The 17436-nt window shown below is 41.9% G+C and overlaps 2 protein-coding genes across 2 annotated transcripts; one reads left to right on the top strand and one right to left on the bottom strand.

The window, feature by feature from the left end:
• Nucleotides 1-288: 288 nt before the first annotated feature.
• LOC103377259 (xin actin-binding repeat-containing protein 1-like) lies at nucleotides 289-9761 on the top strand. The gene is made up of 9 exons (XM_025054694.1): nucleotides 289-1002; nucleotides 1134-1295; nucleotides 1384-1471; nucleotides 1547-1879; nucleotides 2200-2278; nucleotides 3652-3788; nucleotides 3998-4045; nucleotides 4427-7461; nucleotides 7493-9761. The coding sequence occupies exons 2-9, from the start codon at nucleotides 1168-1170 to the stop codon at nucleotides 9570-9572; spliced, it is 5928 nt and encodes a 1975-aa protein (XP_024910462.1). The 5' UTR covers nucleotides 289-1002; nucleotides 1134-1167; the 3' UTR covers nucleotides 9573-9761.
• A 3093-nt stretch (nucleotides 9762-12854) lies between these two features.
• On the bottom strand, nucleotides 12855-16389 carry slc22a13b (solute carrier family 22 member 13b). The gene is made up of 10 exons (XM_008307924.3): nucleotides 15934-16389; nucleotides 15680-15783; nucleotides 15451-15605; nucleotides 14788-14959; nucleotides 14592-14712; nucleotides 14407-14501; nucleotides 14121-14332; nucleotides 13938-14046; nucleotides 13658-13852; nucleotides 12855-13574 (listed from the first exon to the last, which is right to left on the bottom strand). Exons 1-10 carry the CDS (start codon nucleotides 16306-16308, stop codon nucleotides 13514-13516), a joined length of 1599 nt encoding a protein of 532 aa, XP_008306146.2. The 5' UTR covers nucleotides 16309-16389; the 3' UTR covers nucleotides 12855-13513.
• Nucleotides 16390-17436: the final 1047 nt, after the last annotated feature.

The raw sequence follows: 17436 nt of genomic DNA, 5'->3' as shown, positions 1-17436 counted from the left end.
CAACATGTAAATGTCTAACTGCCTCTACATCCCCCCCAACACACACGCTCCCCAGGATCAGGGCAGTTAATCCAGTTTCCTTCTAACACACAGCCTTTCTCTGCTCACAGATCAAGTGATTACCTCTGATTACGTCGGAGCTTTGACCTGACATTAAACTAAGACGTCTCTAGGAAGACGGAGGAGCAACACACACACCTCTACACACACACTTCTACACACAAACTAGTATTAAAATCTCAGATGGTCAGGGCAGACGATTGTTTCGGAGACCTTTACAGCCTGGGGTTTGCACCAATCAACACTTTCAGCGGGTAATGAGGAAGTAGGAAAGGACTTTGCTCAGGTCGTGTCCAAGTCTTGTGATGTAGCATCTGACTGCCACAGGGAGCGGACACTGAGCGGCACCACAGAGGTAACCACTGGATTTAAATGTCATTTCTGTCTGGAAAATCCCTTAGAACATCCACAGGTATGAGCAAGGATTAGAATCAGTGAAAAACGTCAGATTCCTGGATGAAAATGAAAATGCATTGGTTCAGATCTGCACACTGGGCAAAGTTTTGTTTTTTTTCATTCGTTCTTTTATGATTTTGTTTTATTTTTATCATTAAGTGGTCGATGCCACAGATTATTGTTGGCTCGTGGATCTGTTACTGAACAGACCTGTCTTTTCCCAGGCTTTTGTGCAGGATGTTGTTAATATTTGACATTAAGGACTGGCAACGTTTACAAAAGTCATAAATGTCTGAGTCACAGCAGATTATCTGAAAAGATTATGAAAGTGAAGGTGTCTTTTTTTTAATTATTAATGCAACACTCTCACTGAATTGTTTTTGCTAAAAGACATAAGAATACATTAAGGTGTTACAATAACAGATATTTCCAGATGTTCTCGTCATTGTCTGTTTTCCATCTTCTCTTTGGGCTTCATCTTCTTTTTCCTCCCTTTACTCGCAGCTCTCTTCCTCTTTTTCCTGCTGCTGCCCTCAGAGGTCAAAGGTCAGTGGATCAGCCTCCACCTCACTCTCTCTCCGTCGTCTTCTACTCTTACACCGTCCACTTTCATCTGCCCCTCGACTAAAACCACCTCAATCTCCTCTCACACGTTCAATTGTCCTCTGAACTCACAGTGATTTGGAATCTGGGCTTTAAAAGTCACTAAACATGGACTGGAAGATCAACCTGAGGAGAACCCAGTCCCTGAAGAGTGTCTCCTCAAAAGAGGACAAGCCCACGTGGACAGACGCGGGACAGCTGAATAAAAAAGTCTCCGTGTCTCAGCTGGTTTCCCGGTGAATAAAAATCCACCTCTCCATAGTTTTGCCCAATTTTTAAATGGCTTCAACTTGACATTGAAAATACGGTTTGTGGCCCTGACAGGTACCAGACCACAGTGGAGCAGAACTGTCCAGCTCCAGCTGCTCCTGTAGTCAACGGTGAGGTCAAACCAAAGCGAGCGCTCAGAGAGGTAAGGCGGTTCTTTAGATCACAGCTCAGAGACAAAGAAAAAAAAACCCCACTGAGTCCACGTCCTCTGTCTCAGATCCCACCGTCTCCACAGGAGACCAGAGAACTTCCTCTGGTCTCTCCGACCAGAGGACATGACGACATCGAGCGATCCTCGCCAAAACCCACGTTATCTCGTGCCAAGTCGGTGGGGAGCCTTCAAAACAGCCCCAGCTCCATCCAGGACCTGAAGGCTCGGTTTGAGTCGCGTTCTGTGACACAGAGCAGAGCTGACGATGTTACAGCAGTGATGAACGGACAGGTGGAGGAGAACAGACGCTCTGCAGAGATACAGAAGAAACGAGCGCCCGCTGATGCAGCAGGGAGAGGCGCTAAAAGTGACGTCAAAGAGCAGCATGTGACTCAGAAGGTGAATAAAAAAAAATTCACAGTGCAGTTCTGTTGAAGAGAAACTAGAATGAAACTTAAATGTCAAATCCTTCAAAATGTTCAAAAAAAGGAGAAGATATTTTTATTAACAGGTTTCTGATGAAGTTTGGGTAAGAAGGAGAAGATATTTAGCTGGACACTAACAGGTTTCTGATGAAGTTTGGGTAAAAGTTTGCTCAAATGTTAAACGTGTTCATCATCATAACAAACCTCAACAACATTCAGGTTAAAACAGTTGAACACGCTTCACTGATATTCAAATATTATATTTTATATTAATTTTCAACTGCATTTTTCCAGGTTGTGACTAATCAAAGGTCAATGAGGAGAAAAACCATCGGAGGCATCGACTTTGAAGGAATCACATCGTCCTATGCAGGTGGCTACAGTTTCATTTTCTTTATCATCATCATCATCATCATCATCACTGATCACCATCAAAAAAGCTAATGAAATCAAGGTCAACTTTGATCAGGTCAATTTTAAGGCAAGAAATGTGTTTTGCCTGAACAGTTAAAACGAGAACGACTTTTTGTTTTGCCTGAACAGTTAAAACGAGAAAACATGACTCAGACCTTCAATTTCAAATAATTTGAATTTCCCTAAAAATGCCAGTTATTTTTAAAGTGAACAATGCAGGTCATAGAGATGAGTCTCCCTACGTCTTTGTAGCATCAGGTTTAAAGCACGGCAGTCAAACCTGGAAAAAAATGTCAAATACGCCTGAGATCATAAATCAGAAACGCGGGCATGAGCCGCGCTGCAGGGCATTTCCTGGAAAGCTGAGACGGTGTCAGTGAGCGACGCCTGTGACTCAGGTCCGGGCTGCCGAGCAGAGACCGAGGTCGTGGACGGCGGTGACTCTGCACACAGACATGATTGACTAAAACTGCTGCAGCTCTGAGCAGAGCTTCACTCCACTGCAGGCCAGGCCAGAATGGGACGGAAATAGACCTGCATACTACGAGACCTATTAAAAGCAGGAGGGCGGAAGGGGTCAGCTGTTACTGGGGCGGGAATGACACTCACACTTAGAGGGAGAGCGAGGGACAGAAGAAGAGACAGAGGGTGACAGAGGCTACTCGGTCAAACAACCCCACAGCAGCAGTGGAGACAACAGTTACTGCAGAACTACACACTTTAAATGGACTAAGAAGTCAAACCAGACCTGGAGTCTGTTCACCTGTGAGTATAGATCTGAAGTGTCAGTGAAGTGGCCGCTGTCTGTTTCAAAGGTCAGCTCCACGCTTGTGTTTTCTGTTGAGTCACAGCCTCAAACTTCAGATTTCCTGTTTTTAGCCACTAGACTTTACAGTATTTGGGTAAATGTATGGGTTTTTTTTTTTTTTTTGTTTCAAAACAGTGACTTTACAGTATTTGGGTAAATGTGTGGGTTGTTTTTTTTTTCGCTTTTGCGTTTTGAGTTTTACTGTCCTCCGCTTAGTCAACAGCTGTGGCCTGGCAGTGTCCTCTAAACTCCCAGTATGTGTGTCAGGGGAGTCAGGTATCTGTGCCATTAAGCCACCACTGGTACATTTTTAACTCCACCACATGGCAGCTGCTAAGTACCAGACAAGACAGAGAGGCCACCAGTGAGAACAAACACTGGTTCAAGGCTGGGGAAAAAAAATCATCACAAATCTGCTCATGTTTTAATGTGACCAAAGTATTTGTCAGCTCATCTTCAGCGTTCCTGCTCCTGACTTTGATCCCACATCACTGACTGCGGTGCTTTGTGTTGTTTATCTCCAGAGGAGAAGAGACGCACCATCGCAGATTTCAGAGAGAGCTCCTTGAACCTCACTAACGAAAAGCCAAGTGTCTCCGTCAAAGTGCTGTCTGCTCTGTACATGTCCATGGTGAAGCCTCAGGACTCCACACCGACAACGGTACGAGTGGAAACGTCCACGTCTTACAAACAGCAGGTTTCTGATGGGTCTGATCTGGTGATGGGTTAAATGCAGAGGTCACATTTCATTGTGTGCAGTGGTGTGTGTCACAATGTCACAATGACAAGTAGTTCACTTTCCTTTCCTTTCCTTCCTTCCTTCTCCTTTGTTGTTTGTAATGAGCTGAAGTTGTTGTTCTCACCATGTAGGCACAACATCCACCGACTGAAGCTGGAAAAAGAACTAAAGTGACCAAGGTAAAGTCAACATCTAATCATCATTTTGCATGGTGTTATTTTGAAGTTTCACATCATACGAAAACCATATCACTGTTCATAAAGTATCACATACATCATCACCTATTAATACAGGTTTTTCTCACTAAAAAGAAAAACGTACTCTGCATTATTTACGTCTTCGTGGTTGCGAGTGTGGTTGCATATTTTCTGGTTGCATTGGACTTTGGACTAACCCACGACACCTGGGACGTGGAAACAAATCAACAGGCATGATTTGGAAGGTAACACACAGTGTGGCCTGTGGTTGCATGTGTGAACACTAGAGGGCATGCTTTTCACTAGACAGCCCATATGTGATTAAAGGACAGAATGATGAGACCCAAACTTTCCTTTTCTAAGATGTCACAAGACTTAAAAGAAAGACATGATGACCTCACTCCACCACCACTGGCTAGAAATGAGGAAGAGCCAGAAGAGGAGCATTTCCCGAAACCAATGCTGGACCAACCTTCCATAGAGAAGTTACACCAGCAGCGGCAGAAATGTGAACTTAAGAGACTCCTGAAGCACACCCACCCCGAGCTGAAGATGCTGGATGAAGCTGTGGATGACGAGCTCGCTGAGGTTTTAGGCTCCCAGCCTGGGATGACAGGTGGTGACAAGGGCTACGAGGGAGAGGTCTTCTCCAGACGCTTGCTATTTGAGAACTGTGCGTTAAACACCAAAGAATCTGATTACAGTTCCAAGATGAACATGACAGATGGACTGGTGCACGAAGGTGATGTGAGTAAAAAATCTGCTCTGTTCGAGAGGCATGCAGAGAGTCCTTGTCAGGAACCTTGTCAAGAGATGGTGCACGGTGACAAATCACTTGGCCCGATTCCAGACCTTTATGGAGGGACCGAGGAGGAGATGGTAAGAATAGATGTTCAGGCGTCCAGGAGGATATTTGAGAGTCAGTCTGTAAAAACACAGAAGCCACAACCAGAGGACAGGTTCATAGGAAAAGCCTCTAAATTTAGGGCTGACAATGGACCAGTCAAAACACAGAAACACGACCTTGAGTCATCTGGTACCGACGCATTCTTCTCCAGTGACGAAGCCTTTGAAGATGACCTTGCAGGTCTTTCAGATTCGGGAGGATCTGCGGAAATGATTGCAACAAGTGCAGACATTTTCAGAAATAACCCATTTATCTCAGCAAATGTGGAGAAAGAAAATTCTCACGTGAATAAATCAAAGCCACAAATTCCAGCAGCAGATCCCAGCGGGACGTTTGAAGACCATGTGAAAACTAATGTCAAAAACAGAGCTCATCTGTTTGAATCAATGCCCTTTGACCAAATCAGGCACCAGAACAAGGACGACATTGAGACGATGGTGGAAAACATCAGGGAAACACTGAACACACTTCACGGCGTTAAAGCAATATCTTCAGATGGATTGATTATCGAGGTGAGCGAGACGATGATGGCAAAAAAGGCTAAATTCACACTACTGCAGAGTGGGCCTGAGATCGACTATGACGAGGTGGCTGAAGGAGGTGCACAAAACTTTATAGTCCACTTACTCCCCAGGTCCAACCTTAAGCCTCAGATTACGTACCTGAAGGAGGACAGGGAAGGAAACATGGACGCCACAGTCGTGGCTGTGCCTCTGCACCAGCATCACTTCACTAGTGGCCAGGAGTCGGAGTTTAAAACTGCTAATGTAGCTCAGGTGGTTGAGGATATTCTCCACCAGGATAACTCTCTGAGGAGAGGAGTGATCCTTCAGAAGGATGCTGACAACTGTGCAGAAGTCATTGTTTATTCTCTGTACAATTACTTTGATGAGAAGGATATTAAGAGATACACCGCCCTGGAGTATGACCAACCAGAGAGAGAGGAAATCCAAATAAGGAAAACAGAAACTCCAGAACTGAGAAAAGGAATCGTTGAATCCACAATAAACTGCCTTCTGGAAACTCCACAAGACCAGAGCTGCAGTGCATCACTCAGGCCTGAGATCACAGTTAAAGGTAATGTGAAGCTGTTCATGAGTTGCATTGAAAAGGGAGACCTGGATTATTTAAAATCTCTCCAGGCTGAAGCAGAAACACAGCAGGAACCAGAACTCCCAGTGGACCAGACTAAGGATGAGCAAAGTACACAGTTTGGTAATGAAGAGCAGGATAATCAGGCACAGGAGAGTCTCCAAGAGTGGGTCCCAGTGGATGTGAAGAGGTTGAGAAGCATGTTCTCTGCAGATCAAAAAGAAAATAATTCAAAACAAGTTATCAGAGAGAACTATGCTCAAACCTCCTCGATTTCTCATGCACATCGAGGAGGAAGTACGTTCTTGGGAAAAAGCCAGAGTTCTGCAGGATACAATGATACAACGATGTACATCCAACATCCTGGACACTTTGATTTTGACACGGTCCACCAAGCTGAGATGGTGCAGGTTGTCAATAATATTGATGAGATCACAAACCTCCAAACTGCGATCAATAACCTTCAACAGGTCACAATGGAGGCAAAAACGTTGCATCACGCATCCCAAAACAAAGAGGAACTACCTGTTCCAGAATTGTTGGCGGAACCGATGTTCTCTGAAGTTACAGACAAAGAAAATAAGAACCAGAAACACAAAGTTTGTCCTGTCAACAGCGATCAAGCAGAACCTGAAACTGTGGTTGATAGTCAGGAAGCACAGCAAGAACCATCAGAACAGGAGGAGGTCATTTTTGAAGGCAAATTCCAAAAAGCTCTGGAATCTTTGGAGAAATTTAACATTAATGTCACAAGAGGGGATTTTAAGACGGCTATGGTTTATACAACGTCTTCCAGACCTCAGAAGGAGGAGGAGAAGAAATCCTTCCAGGGACCTGGAGCTGCTGAGTTCTGCCCTGTTCTTGACGATGGAAAAAATCTAATCTGTTCCAACCAAGAAGACATGGCCTCCTCCAAAAATGTTATAGATGGTCCAGAGCAAAAACGTGAACCACGAGAAGAGGATGAAGTTAATTTCCAGCGTCAATTTCAGGAAGCGTTGGACTCTCTGGAAAAGTCTAACGTAAATGTGACAAGAGGAGATTTCAAAACAGCCATGATTTACAAAACGTCATCAAGAGATCATTTTGTTCAAAATCTGAGCTCCATGACTGACTCCAGATCAACTCAGAATTTTGGAACGAGTGCTGAAACTTTACAACAAAAACGTGAACCAGAGGAAGAAGTCAATTTTCAGGGTAAATTTCAAGAAGCTTTGGAATCCTTGCAGAAATCACATGTCAACGTGTCAAAAGGAGACTTCAAAACAGCTATGATCTACAAAGGCTCCTCCAGTCTTCACAGAGAGGAGGAGGCATCTTTTCTGGAGTCCAGTACTGGAGTCCAAAAGGAACCTGAAAATGTGGTTCAAGGTCCACAACACAAATGTGAACCAGAAGAGTTTATTTTCAAGGTAAACTTCAGGAGAGGAAGAGGATGAAGTTTATTTTCAAGGTAAACTTCAGGAGGCTTTGGATTCTTTAGGGAAATGCGACATTAATGTCACCAGGGGAGATTTCAAAACAGCTATGATCTACCAAAACTCCTCCAGACTCCAAAATGTGGAGAAAGAATTTGCTCAGAAACTGAACGTTGAAGGAACTGAATCCAGACCAAGTGATAACAAACCAACGCAACCGATTGAAGATCAACAGGAAGTTGTTGAAGTCCCACATCAACAACGTGAACAGGACGAGAATGAAGTTGTTTTTCACGGTAAACTTCAGGAAGCCATAGATTCCTTGGAGAAATCCAACATTAATGTCACGAGAGGAGATTTCAAAACTGCTATGATTTACAACAACTCTTCAAGACACAACAAGACGTCTGCCCAGACATCTGTCGGTGAGGAACTCAGCACTGTTACTGAACCTAAAGGAGAGCTTCAAAATCAACGTGGAACCCTAAAGAAACCAGCTACTGATGAGATCAAACCATCAAAACCAGTGATTCCACCTAAACCTGAGCATCTGAAGGCAAAACATGGCAAAAATCAGTCAGACGCCACACAGAAGCCCAATCTAAGAAACGTTTCATATCCTGAAAACATGATCCAACCTGAAGCAGAGATTGTAAACCAAGACTCACATGGTACAATCAACAACCAACGAGACGAAATAAACATCACAGCAGAAGTCAGAATCTCTGAGGAGGGCAGTATTAACGATGGTCCAGGTGAAACATCTGATACTCACATAGACTTTAGGGAAGCATGCCAAAAGTTTGGAGGTAAAACGGCAGTGAGGAATGCTCCTGTGAAGCCCAAACGTGTAAAAATAGCCCAACCTGAAATCGTAATTACAAAGGATGATGAAGTAGAGCAAGCTACCGCTGGTCCTCCACTTGGTGGAGCCGATACCCGTGGGCAAACAGCCAACAAAGTGGAGATGAGGGAGAAGAGAGGGCGCAGGGAAACCGAGGATGAGCGCAGACAGCGTCTGTCCGTTCACATGGACGAGATCATGAGAGGCAACATGACAACCGCCATGGAAATCATTGATAATATACGGAAGCAGGAGGAACTCCAGAACATCCTGAGCCGGGTGGAGGAAATTGAGAAGGACACGAGTGAAGCTGATGTGAGTTCAATGAGGAGTGTATTTGAGGAAGCTCCTGATTGGATCGTCGACTCTGAGAATCATAAAGAAAGAACAGCAACAGTGGAAAACAGGAAGGAGAAGCCGCTGGTTATGGATGAGCCACAGAGTAAGTCATCCATGGCCCACATCTTTGGTGATCTTGAAAGAGCCAGTGAGGAGATCATGAATCTAAAGGAGCAGACGTTGGCAAGATTAATGGATATAGAAGAATCCATAAAGAAGGCCCTGTTCTCCGTCTCAACGCTGAAATCGGAGTCAGATATCGCAGGTTTATCATGTTTGTTTAAGGAGTCCTTGGGTACAATTCAAGGCCCCCCGAATTATGGAAACATTAGTAAAATCAGTATTGGATCAAGTAAGACACAACAAGCTCAAGAAAGTCCGATCACAAAGGCCAACACTGCTGAGAAGGCTGCGATGTCTAAAAGACGTCGGCCCAGTCCACCATCTTCACCGGCCTTCATCTCCATACAGTCAGCTGTTCGAAAACAGGATAAAGCTGACGCGGCTCCTGCAGAGTGCACTCTGTGTCCGACATGTCAGAAAAGTCCGAAGTTGCAGGAGAAATTCCGCACGACCAAGATCTTGACCTGCAACAGTCCTGCTCAGACCAGAAAAGGAGGTCAGAAACAACCCAACGACGACCCACTCCAGCCGAAACGGGAGCTGAGTGTCCTGGAAGTGCAGACCGACCCAGACGGGAAGAGTGTCATAGGAACTAAAATGGTCACGGAAAACTTCGAGCACACCGACACGCTTGGAAACAAGTTTTATTCGTCCAAAAGCTCCACTGTTGTCACCACGCAGCCACAAAACACTCCGTCATTTGCAGGTCACGCGTTTGTCAGTCCTGCAGCGACATATCAGGTGACCTACCCCGAGGTTCGGCTGCCTGTCAATCACAAGCCTTAAGTCATTCACAGTCAGTCTCCTTTCATGAGAAATTCACCTTGTATATAGTTTTTTGGTGTCTATTATACAGCGTTGAGCTTTTTAATGTATTCACTCAAGTGTTGACCTTGTAGCACATGTTTGTCGTCGTTGGTGAGACCTCTGTTTGCCTTTTTCACACTTTTGACTAACATTTAAAATAAAATCTAAACTCGTGCTTTTCATTTGTCTTTTTTTTTTTTAAATAAATAAATCTTTATCTTTCATCATAATTTTTTTAAAATAAATAAATCTTTATCTTTCATCATCAGTTTCAACCCATCCGTCCAGAGATGTGCGTTGCCTGTCAGAAGCCGGTTTATCCGATGGAAAAAATAACCGCAGACAAATTAATTTTTCACAAGTTGTGCTTCGTTTGTAAACAGTGCAAGAAGAAGTTAAGGTGAGATGTGGCGACATTTAATACAAGAAAATCAGCAATTTCTTTCATTTTACAATATTTGTTGAATCAAAATAATCGTCAAAAATACGAAAATGAAATCAAAAATGAAATGAAGGTTGATCATTTTTTATATCTAATTCTAATTATCTTCCTCATGCATGCATTTTTACAAAATAATTACATTTACAGGATGGTGAATGAAATTAAATGAAGTATTTTCATGTAAGTTTAAACAAACACTAATCATAAATGTGATTTGAGTTTGTTTGTTTGTTTGTTTACTCCAATTGAACCTTTGTCAGTTTGTTTGTTCGATAGTTTGTTTGTTTGTTTGTTTACTCCAACCAAGTTACTTTATAATGTGATCAAATTCAATTCCAAACATTACACACATCGTGAGTTGTTTGTAACCAAACGACATTTCCACTCAAACACAATCATCAGCTGATGGAAACACGTGTGAGCTCCGGCTGCAGAGCCGACATTAGAGCATTAACTTCAGCTGTTTACTCACCATTTTGATGAACATCCGGCACCAAGTGCAGCATAAACTCCTGTTTCCTCCCAGACGGCTGCCCCTAGTGGTTCAAAGCAGCACTTTAATATCGGTACATTAATATCGTCGTTTTACAACCAAACAAATGTTCCTGTCAGCTGTGTTTTAGTTTTCATCCTGTCATGACGGGCTGAGGTCGGACTGAACTTTAACGACTCACTAACTCCCGCTAGTGGCACTCAGTGGCATTGACATTCTTTCACAATACAGTAAACCCTTGTTTTTCGCGGGGGTTACGTTCCAAAAAGAACCCGTGATAGGCAAAATCCGTGAAGTAGAAATCTTTATTTTTTTTACAATTAAATACTCAGAAAAAGAAGAGAAAGAACGAACAAACCATTTTACAGTCTCAACCATTTGTTTCACAAATAAAGTAAAATAAAAGTACTTTAGAAACGTTTCAACAAATAACTTCTGTAATGTACTGTCAAATAATAATTTTAATCATCAACGTGAACAGAAGGCTTCAAATTGCGGAGATTAGCACCGCCCACCGTGAACGGGAGAAAATTAAAAATGATTATGAAAAAAATACAAATTACCTGTACAGTCGGACAAATAGTGACTCAGCTTTATTTCACTGCTGTCTTCCTTATGTTTTTTTCTTCCTTCTTTATGGAACGAACGGAAGATTCATTAATTCCATAATGCCGACCTACAGCCGCATAGCTTTTACCTTCATTTAGCATGTCCAATAGTTTTACTTTATCACCGATAGACAGCATCTTCCGCTGCCTTTTGGTCCCTACCGCAGGTACTTTTGCCGGTCCAGAGCGTTTTGTCGACATTATGGGGTTTGATAAACTCGAAATTGCAAGAGAATTTGCACGTACGTAATGTCAATTTGGCAAGCTGTTTTACGTACGTGTACATATTAAACCGCAACGTTATTGGCGCACAGGTAGAGAAGAAGCGGAGTGACTTTTTAGCCAATCAGAATGCAGAAATCCGTGAAGTAGCGAAACCGTGAAAAGTAAACCGCGTTATAGCAAGGGGTCACTGTAATGTAAAACGTTCCATCTACAAACGTAAATAGAAACAAATCTATTACATGAACATTTATTTAGATCTTCTGGGGCTTATCTCAATAATTTAAAAATAAGATAAACTTATTTTAAAGCTTAAAATAATTAAAAAGATATAAAAAAATCGATTAAATTTATTTTTTTAAATGTTAAATTAAAGATATGATTTAGTCTTCAAATTGATAATATACTGTACATGTATATATAAAATATCCAAGAAGATATATATATATAATAGTGATTAAATTAAACATTTAGTTTCACTATCATTATTATTATTATTGTTGTTGTTACCTTCAGATTAACTGACTTGTCTGTGCTGTTGAAGCCCAGCTGGACTTCTAAGATTCTAAAGAACGGTCTGTTTTATTCACTCAATAGCATACAGAATTACACACCTTTCCACGGAGAATTCTACTGTGTATTTCACTCCAAACAACAGTTCAGAAAAAAGGGAAACAGTGATGAGGGATTTGGAGTCACTCAAAACAAGATCTGAAGAAAACCACAGAGCTGGAGCAGGATGATTCAGAGTGAATTTCCAGTGTTAATGTGAGTAACAACAGACATAGACATTTCTCAGCCACTATTTTATTCTTTTAAATCAGAAGAACGATCGTCATCGTGTTTGTGTCCACAGCTGGTGACTGTGAGGACATGAAGGACTGGACAGATGTCTGAGGCACCAGTTAAAGACACCTTTATTTTTTTTATTTTTCAAATTTTAAAATATCAAAAAACAATATATTTTAAGAATTTGTTATTTTTCTGAAAATTAATTTACAAGATCAACAATATTTGAATATTTACATCACTGCAACTCATTTAGAAAATAAATAAAACATGTTATGATATAAATGAAAATAAATACATATACACTGTACTAAATCTAATTCTGGGCATGATTTGTATTTTGTGACAAAAGTAATTTTAATGATACTTTAATGCTTACTTATTATTTTAATGTGTGAAAATTGTTTCCTAAACTGATGATACTAATTAGTAAATATCTGTTGTAAAAACTGACATATGTACTGTAGTACCTGAGGTCAGAGAAGTACAGACGACTCATTCATGAGAAAAGGCTGTAAAAAATATCTCAAAATGTCTGATTTCAATAAACTTTGATTAAGTGGTCGATTAATTCACCGTACAAACTGTTACTGTCCAGTGAATGTCGACCAAAAGGATGAAGAAGTGAAGAACTGGACTGAAGTCGGAGTTTATAGAAATATTACTGAGAGAAAATGTTGATGAAACACAGATGTAAAAGTCCAAACTACAAACAACATTTGTTTATTGTATACAGAACACCATCATTTAGAATCAAAATAACTGGTAAATAATCATTTAGTATTTTTATCTGACAGACATTTCACGTCCAATTGTTTTTTAAAATATTAGTTTTGCCTGATTCAAATAAACGTTAGGAAAAAGTATTTCAATCAGTACAAGCATGATGTTTTAGTATCATACACACACACACACACATACACACATGTTATGGCAGGACAGTTAAATGTGAAGCAGGTATTTTTGTGTGGTATTATTTACATTTATGCATTGAGCAGGCACTTTTATGCAAAGCAACTTACGTCATATATATACATATATATAGTATGCAGTTCCTCTAGGAATCGAACCCAGGACTCTCTGCTCCAGAGGCAGGCATGCTAACCGCTACATAATAATAATAATAATAATAATAATAATAAATAATTGTTATTATTATTTTTTATAATACATATCAGTAATTAGCAATTAATCACCGGGTACTGCAGCTCATTTCTGACACGAGCGTGATGAGGCAGAGGTCTGCAAAGAAAACCATGATGTGACTACAGTTACACCTGAAGTCAAGCATTAACCATGGATCAAACATCTCAACAAAAAGTTAAAATAAAACCCGTGACTGTGAAAACCGTTCTGTGTCAATAAATTATAGTTTGGTGCTCCCCTGTAGTTCAGGTGGAGTCTTGGCAGAGCCATTCTCACCTTCCCTGAAATTGAAAATAAATACAAAATTAAAGCTGCTTTGGTTTTCTGGTTAGTGACTTCAGTAGAACTCAGTTGATCTACTCACCTGGTTTCCACATGGTCCTGAAGTTCAACATTCAAGGTTTCCGGTAGCAGGAAGCAGAGTGCTGCAGCGAGGAGGGGGATGGAGCCGTATATGACCATGGGTATGGAGGGATGGTAGACCTGCAGCAGTCGGATCAGAGGAGCCAGGATCCCAGCTATACGAGCGCACATGGAGTTCAGACCCACGCCGTTCTGCCTGTGGGTGTACACACAACGGCCGAGTGAGGATCTCCAGGGGAGCAAACATGGAGATGCAGTACAGTGGTGCTCGTCGGCCGTACCTTAGAACTGTGGGGTACAGTTCAGCCGTGTACACGAAGATGATGGAGAAACTGGCAGTGGAGGCAAACTTTCCAAGTACAGCGATGACAGTGGTCACCTCAGGAAGATCTACAGGGAAAGGAAGTATTTAACCTGAACATGAATCACCAGGAACACGTGACCTTCAGCACACGACGTCGTACCTGGTGGAACAGCAAGTATCACCAGACAAGAACAGCCTCCAATGACGAGCATCGACAGCAGACACTTCCTTCTCCCAAAGTATTGGATGAGAAAAAAGGAGCCCAGACGTGCAGGGATTTCTACGGCACCGAAGATGAACTGCGTCAGGTAGATGTCCAGACCGAAGTTTCCAACCAGACTCAGTCCGTAGTACATCAGACTGGTGGAGAACCTAACAGACCACAGACATCGGTTCAGTCAAATGGAAACAAATGGAAACAACAGCTGCAGGTTTGATTTCCATACCAGACGTAGCACATGACGAAGGCACGCCTCCTCAGATATGACACTTTGAAGATGTCCAACATGCTTCTCCTCTTGGTCATCTCCACAACCTCCAACTGGATTACAGTATTTTATGGATGCTTTTTATTTCAGAGTATGTTTACGTCTGATTCTGGCGACATCCAAACATCCTTCAAGTTTCTCACCTTATCTAATAACTCATCTGGGACCCTCCTCCTGTTCACCTTGGCCGCCCTCTGGATCTCCTTCGTGGCCTTCTTCTTCTTGCCCTGGGTGATGAGCCAGCGGGCCGACTCTGGAACAATCCTGGTGGACATTTTAGTGTTTAACTAAAACCTAAAATACTGCATTTTACTCTGTGAAGTCTGTGAGGACACTGACCAGTAGAGGACCGCCAGCAGGACGACCAGAGGACAGAAAAGTACCAGCTGCAGGATTCTCCAGTCCTGGATCAAGTAGGCCACACCAGACATGATCATCAGTCCAACTGGGAAGGTCATGTGGCAGAGAATCGTGCACAGAGCAAATCTGGCAGAGTCGGTCCATTCTCCGCCTGTGGACCAGAAGGAAACATGGAGTGTTTGTTTATTTATTCAACAAAATTAATTTTACAATGTCCTGCTTTTAATAATGAGTAGAAAAAAGCAATTATATTATATATATATAACCAGGTAGTATTTCTTAAAGTGATGTTTTGGCTCCCTCGAGTGGCTACAATAGTATATTTTATATAAATATATATGTATAACATACAGTACGTTCTTATGCTTTGCATAAGGAATGTTCTAGAATAATAAGATAAATACATTTAAACAAAGTAAATATGTTATTAGTTTGAAATGTCCAAACAGGCTTCCGTAGCAATTAAAGCCTTTGTTTGAAATAAAACTTGACAGTCAATATTTTTTCTTTTTAATAGTTAACATTTTCAGACCGGTTAAAAAACAAACAAACAAACCAGGTAGTATTTCTTAAAGTGATGCTTTGGCTCCCTCGAGTGGCTACAATAGTGTTAAAGACAAACCTAACTTCATGTGTACCTACCAACCACAAACACGTGAGTGATGATGCCAGAGTCTGCCATGCCACCTAAGAACTTGAAAACCATATAAACATAGATGTTGGGTGAAAAAGCACCAGCGACACCAGACACCAGGAGTTGAAGATGTGACCAGAGGACCACGAAGCGTCGACCAAACCTGATGATGGAACACACTTTAAAACAAAAACATTTTCAATATAATGAAGTTACAAAAAGAATGCGTGTCAATACCTGTCACCCACAGCTCCAAACACTAACGCCCCGACCAAGAGCCCGAGCATGGCGATGGACTGTGAAACCTCAATCAGACTGCTTCTGTCACACACCAGGTCGAACTGATGACCAGGAAGAAAAACTAATTAGGGAATGAGCTTTTATTGTGAGTAACTGTGAAATTATTTAGATTTAAATTTTGTAAATATCAACTTCACGAAAGTCACAGTGCCCTCTAGTGGCACAGAGTTGTCAGCAGCAGAGTCTCTTACCTCTGAAACGATGCTGGATGCACCTCTGCGTGTTTCAAACTCTAACCCATGCGTGCATTCTGTGGTTGTGTTAATCCCATAGGCCACTATAGTGTCCAGATCCACGTCCACGGGCGTGAACATCTCACAGCTCTGGTACTTTCCCTCATCGTTCACGGGGATGGTGAGATTTTTCTGTCTCTCCTCGGTTAGGTTGGGTCCTTTGGCCAAGATCCAGTCGGTGTTGCAGTGATGAGGGAAACTTCTGCCAGTGTAGACCTGCCCAATAATATCGAAGGCTATGAAAATGCTGGTGAGGCTCAAAACAACAATCAGTCGTTTCTGGAATAAACCAAACTCCCCGATCTCCTTCAGGATCTCCCCAAAGTTGCTCATGTTGACGTACCTCCTCAGAATGAAGCTCAGAGGGACAGAGAAGCAACGTCTAAACAGCAGCTGTCAGCTTACAGCAAGTCACCTGTAAGTTAATGTTTAGACAAAAAAAAAAACCAGTATTTCAGGAGATCTGATACTGTAGTATCCTCCAGGCTGAAAGTCCAACTTAGTGCTGTTTAAGGTGTTTACTGTCAAACCTCAGAATACGTAACTCTCCTGACATTATACACAAAAATAGAATGGCTCATGGAACGTTATCTCAGCACCAGGACGGCTCGCTTTACAGCAGCTACGTCCAAAGTCTGACACCTTCAAGACACAGTACGGTACATAAATGACCAGTGGTTTGTTCTTTTGAAAATAATTTCAGAAGTTTCAGAAGTAGACAGATTAGTGACAATGCTTTAATCCTTTAAATTACGTTGACTAAATAGTGGAACTCAAACACTGGTACCTGCACCACTGGTGGCACTGAGGGTCCATGGGGAAATCCCATTATCAGAGATTAAATATTTATTTAAACTGAAATTTATACATATATTTTCATCATGCCCCTCTCATCCTCCCCCCCCCAAACACTTCAGAGGCAGCAGATATGTTCATTCTTTATTGATTAAAAATAATCAAGAGGAACATGCTCTAAACTCCAAAAAAAAAAAAGAAAAAAAAGAGAACAATTGCTTGAGCTGAGAACTAAACTAACTTTTGCAGAGTTGGCAAATTTAGATATTTTACAGTTTTATTGCCTGAGCAAAAAAAAAAAAAAAAAAAAAAAAAAAGGTTTCTGTCGGCCACCTGTTGAGTTGTTCCAGCCTAAGCCTAGAGAGACTACACATCAGCAGTAGAGTGATGGAGTGAGAATGAGAACAAAGCCATGGGATTTTCAACTTCATCTGAAGCAGAGTTCACAACACACACACGCACACACACACACACGCACACAGACACACACATTCTTCTCTGAAGGCTCGTCATACACACTTTAACTGTCCTGGTCTGCTGCGCGCTACAGAATATGGCACCAAAATACTGCAGTAAGAGAACTCCATAGTCAGACGGGGACGGCTGAGTCTGTCCCTCTCCTCTGAGGAGACGACGCCGTCAACAAGTCAACGTCTTTTTGAATTT

Source organism: Cynoglossus semilaevis, chromosome 3 (assembly GCF_000523025.1).
Source record: "Cynoglossus semilaevis isolate Cse_v1.0 chromosome 3, Cse_v1.0, whole genome shotgun sequence".
In the NCBI taxonomy this organism is placed as follows: Eukaryota; Metazoa; Chordata; class Actinopteri; order Pleuronectiformes; family Cynoglossidae; genus Cynoglossus; species Cynoglossus semilaevis.
The sequence above is the reverse complement of the archived record's forward strand: the minus strand, read 5'-3'. Positions and strand labels throughout refer to the sequence as shown.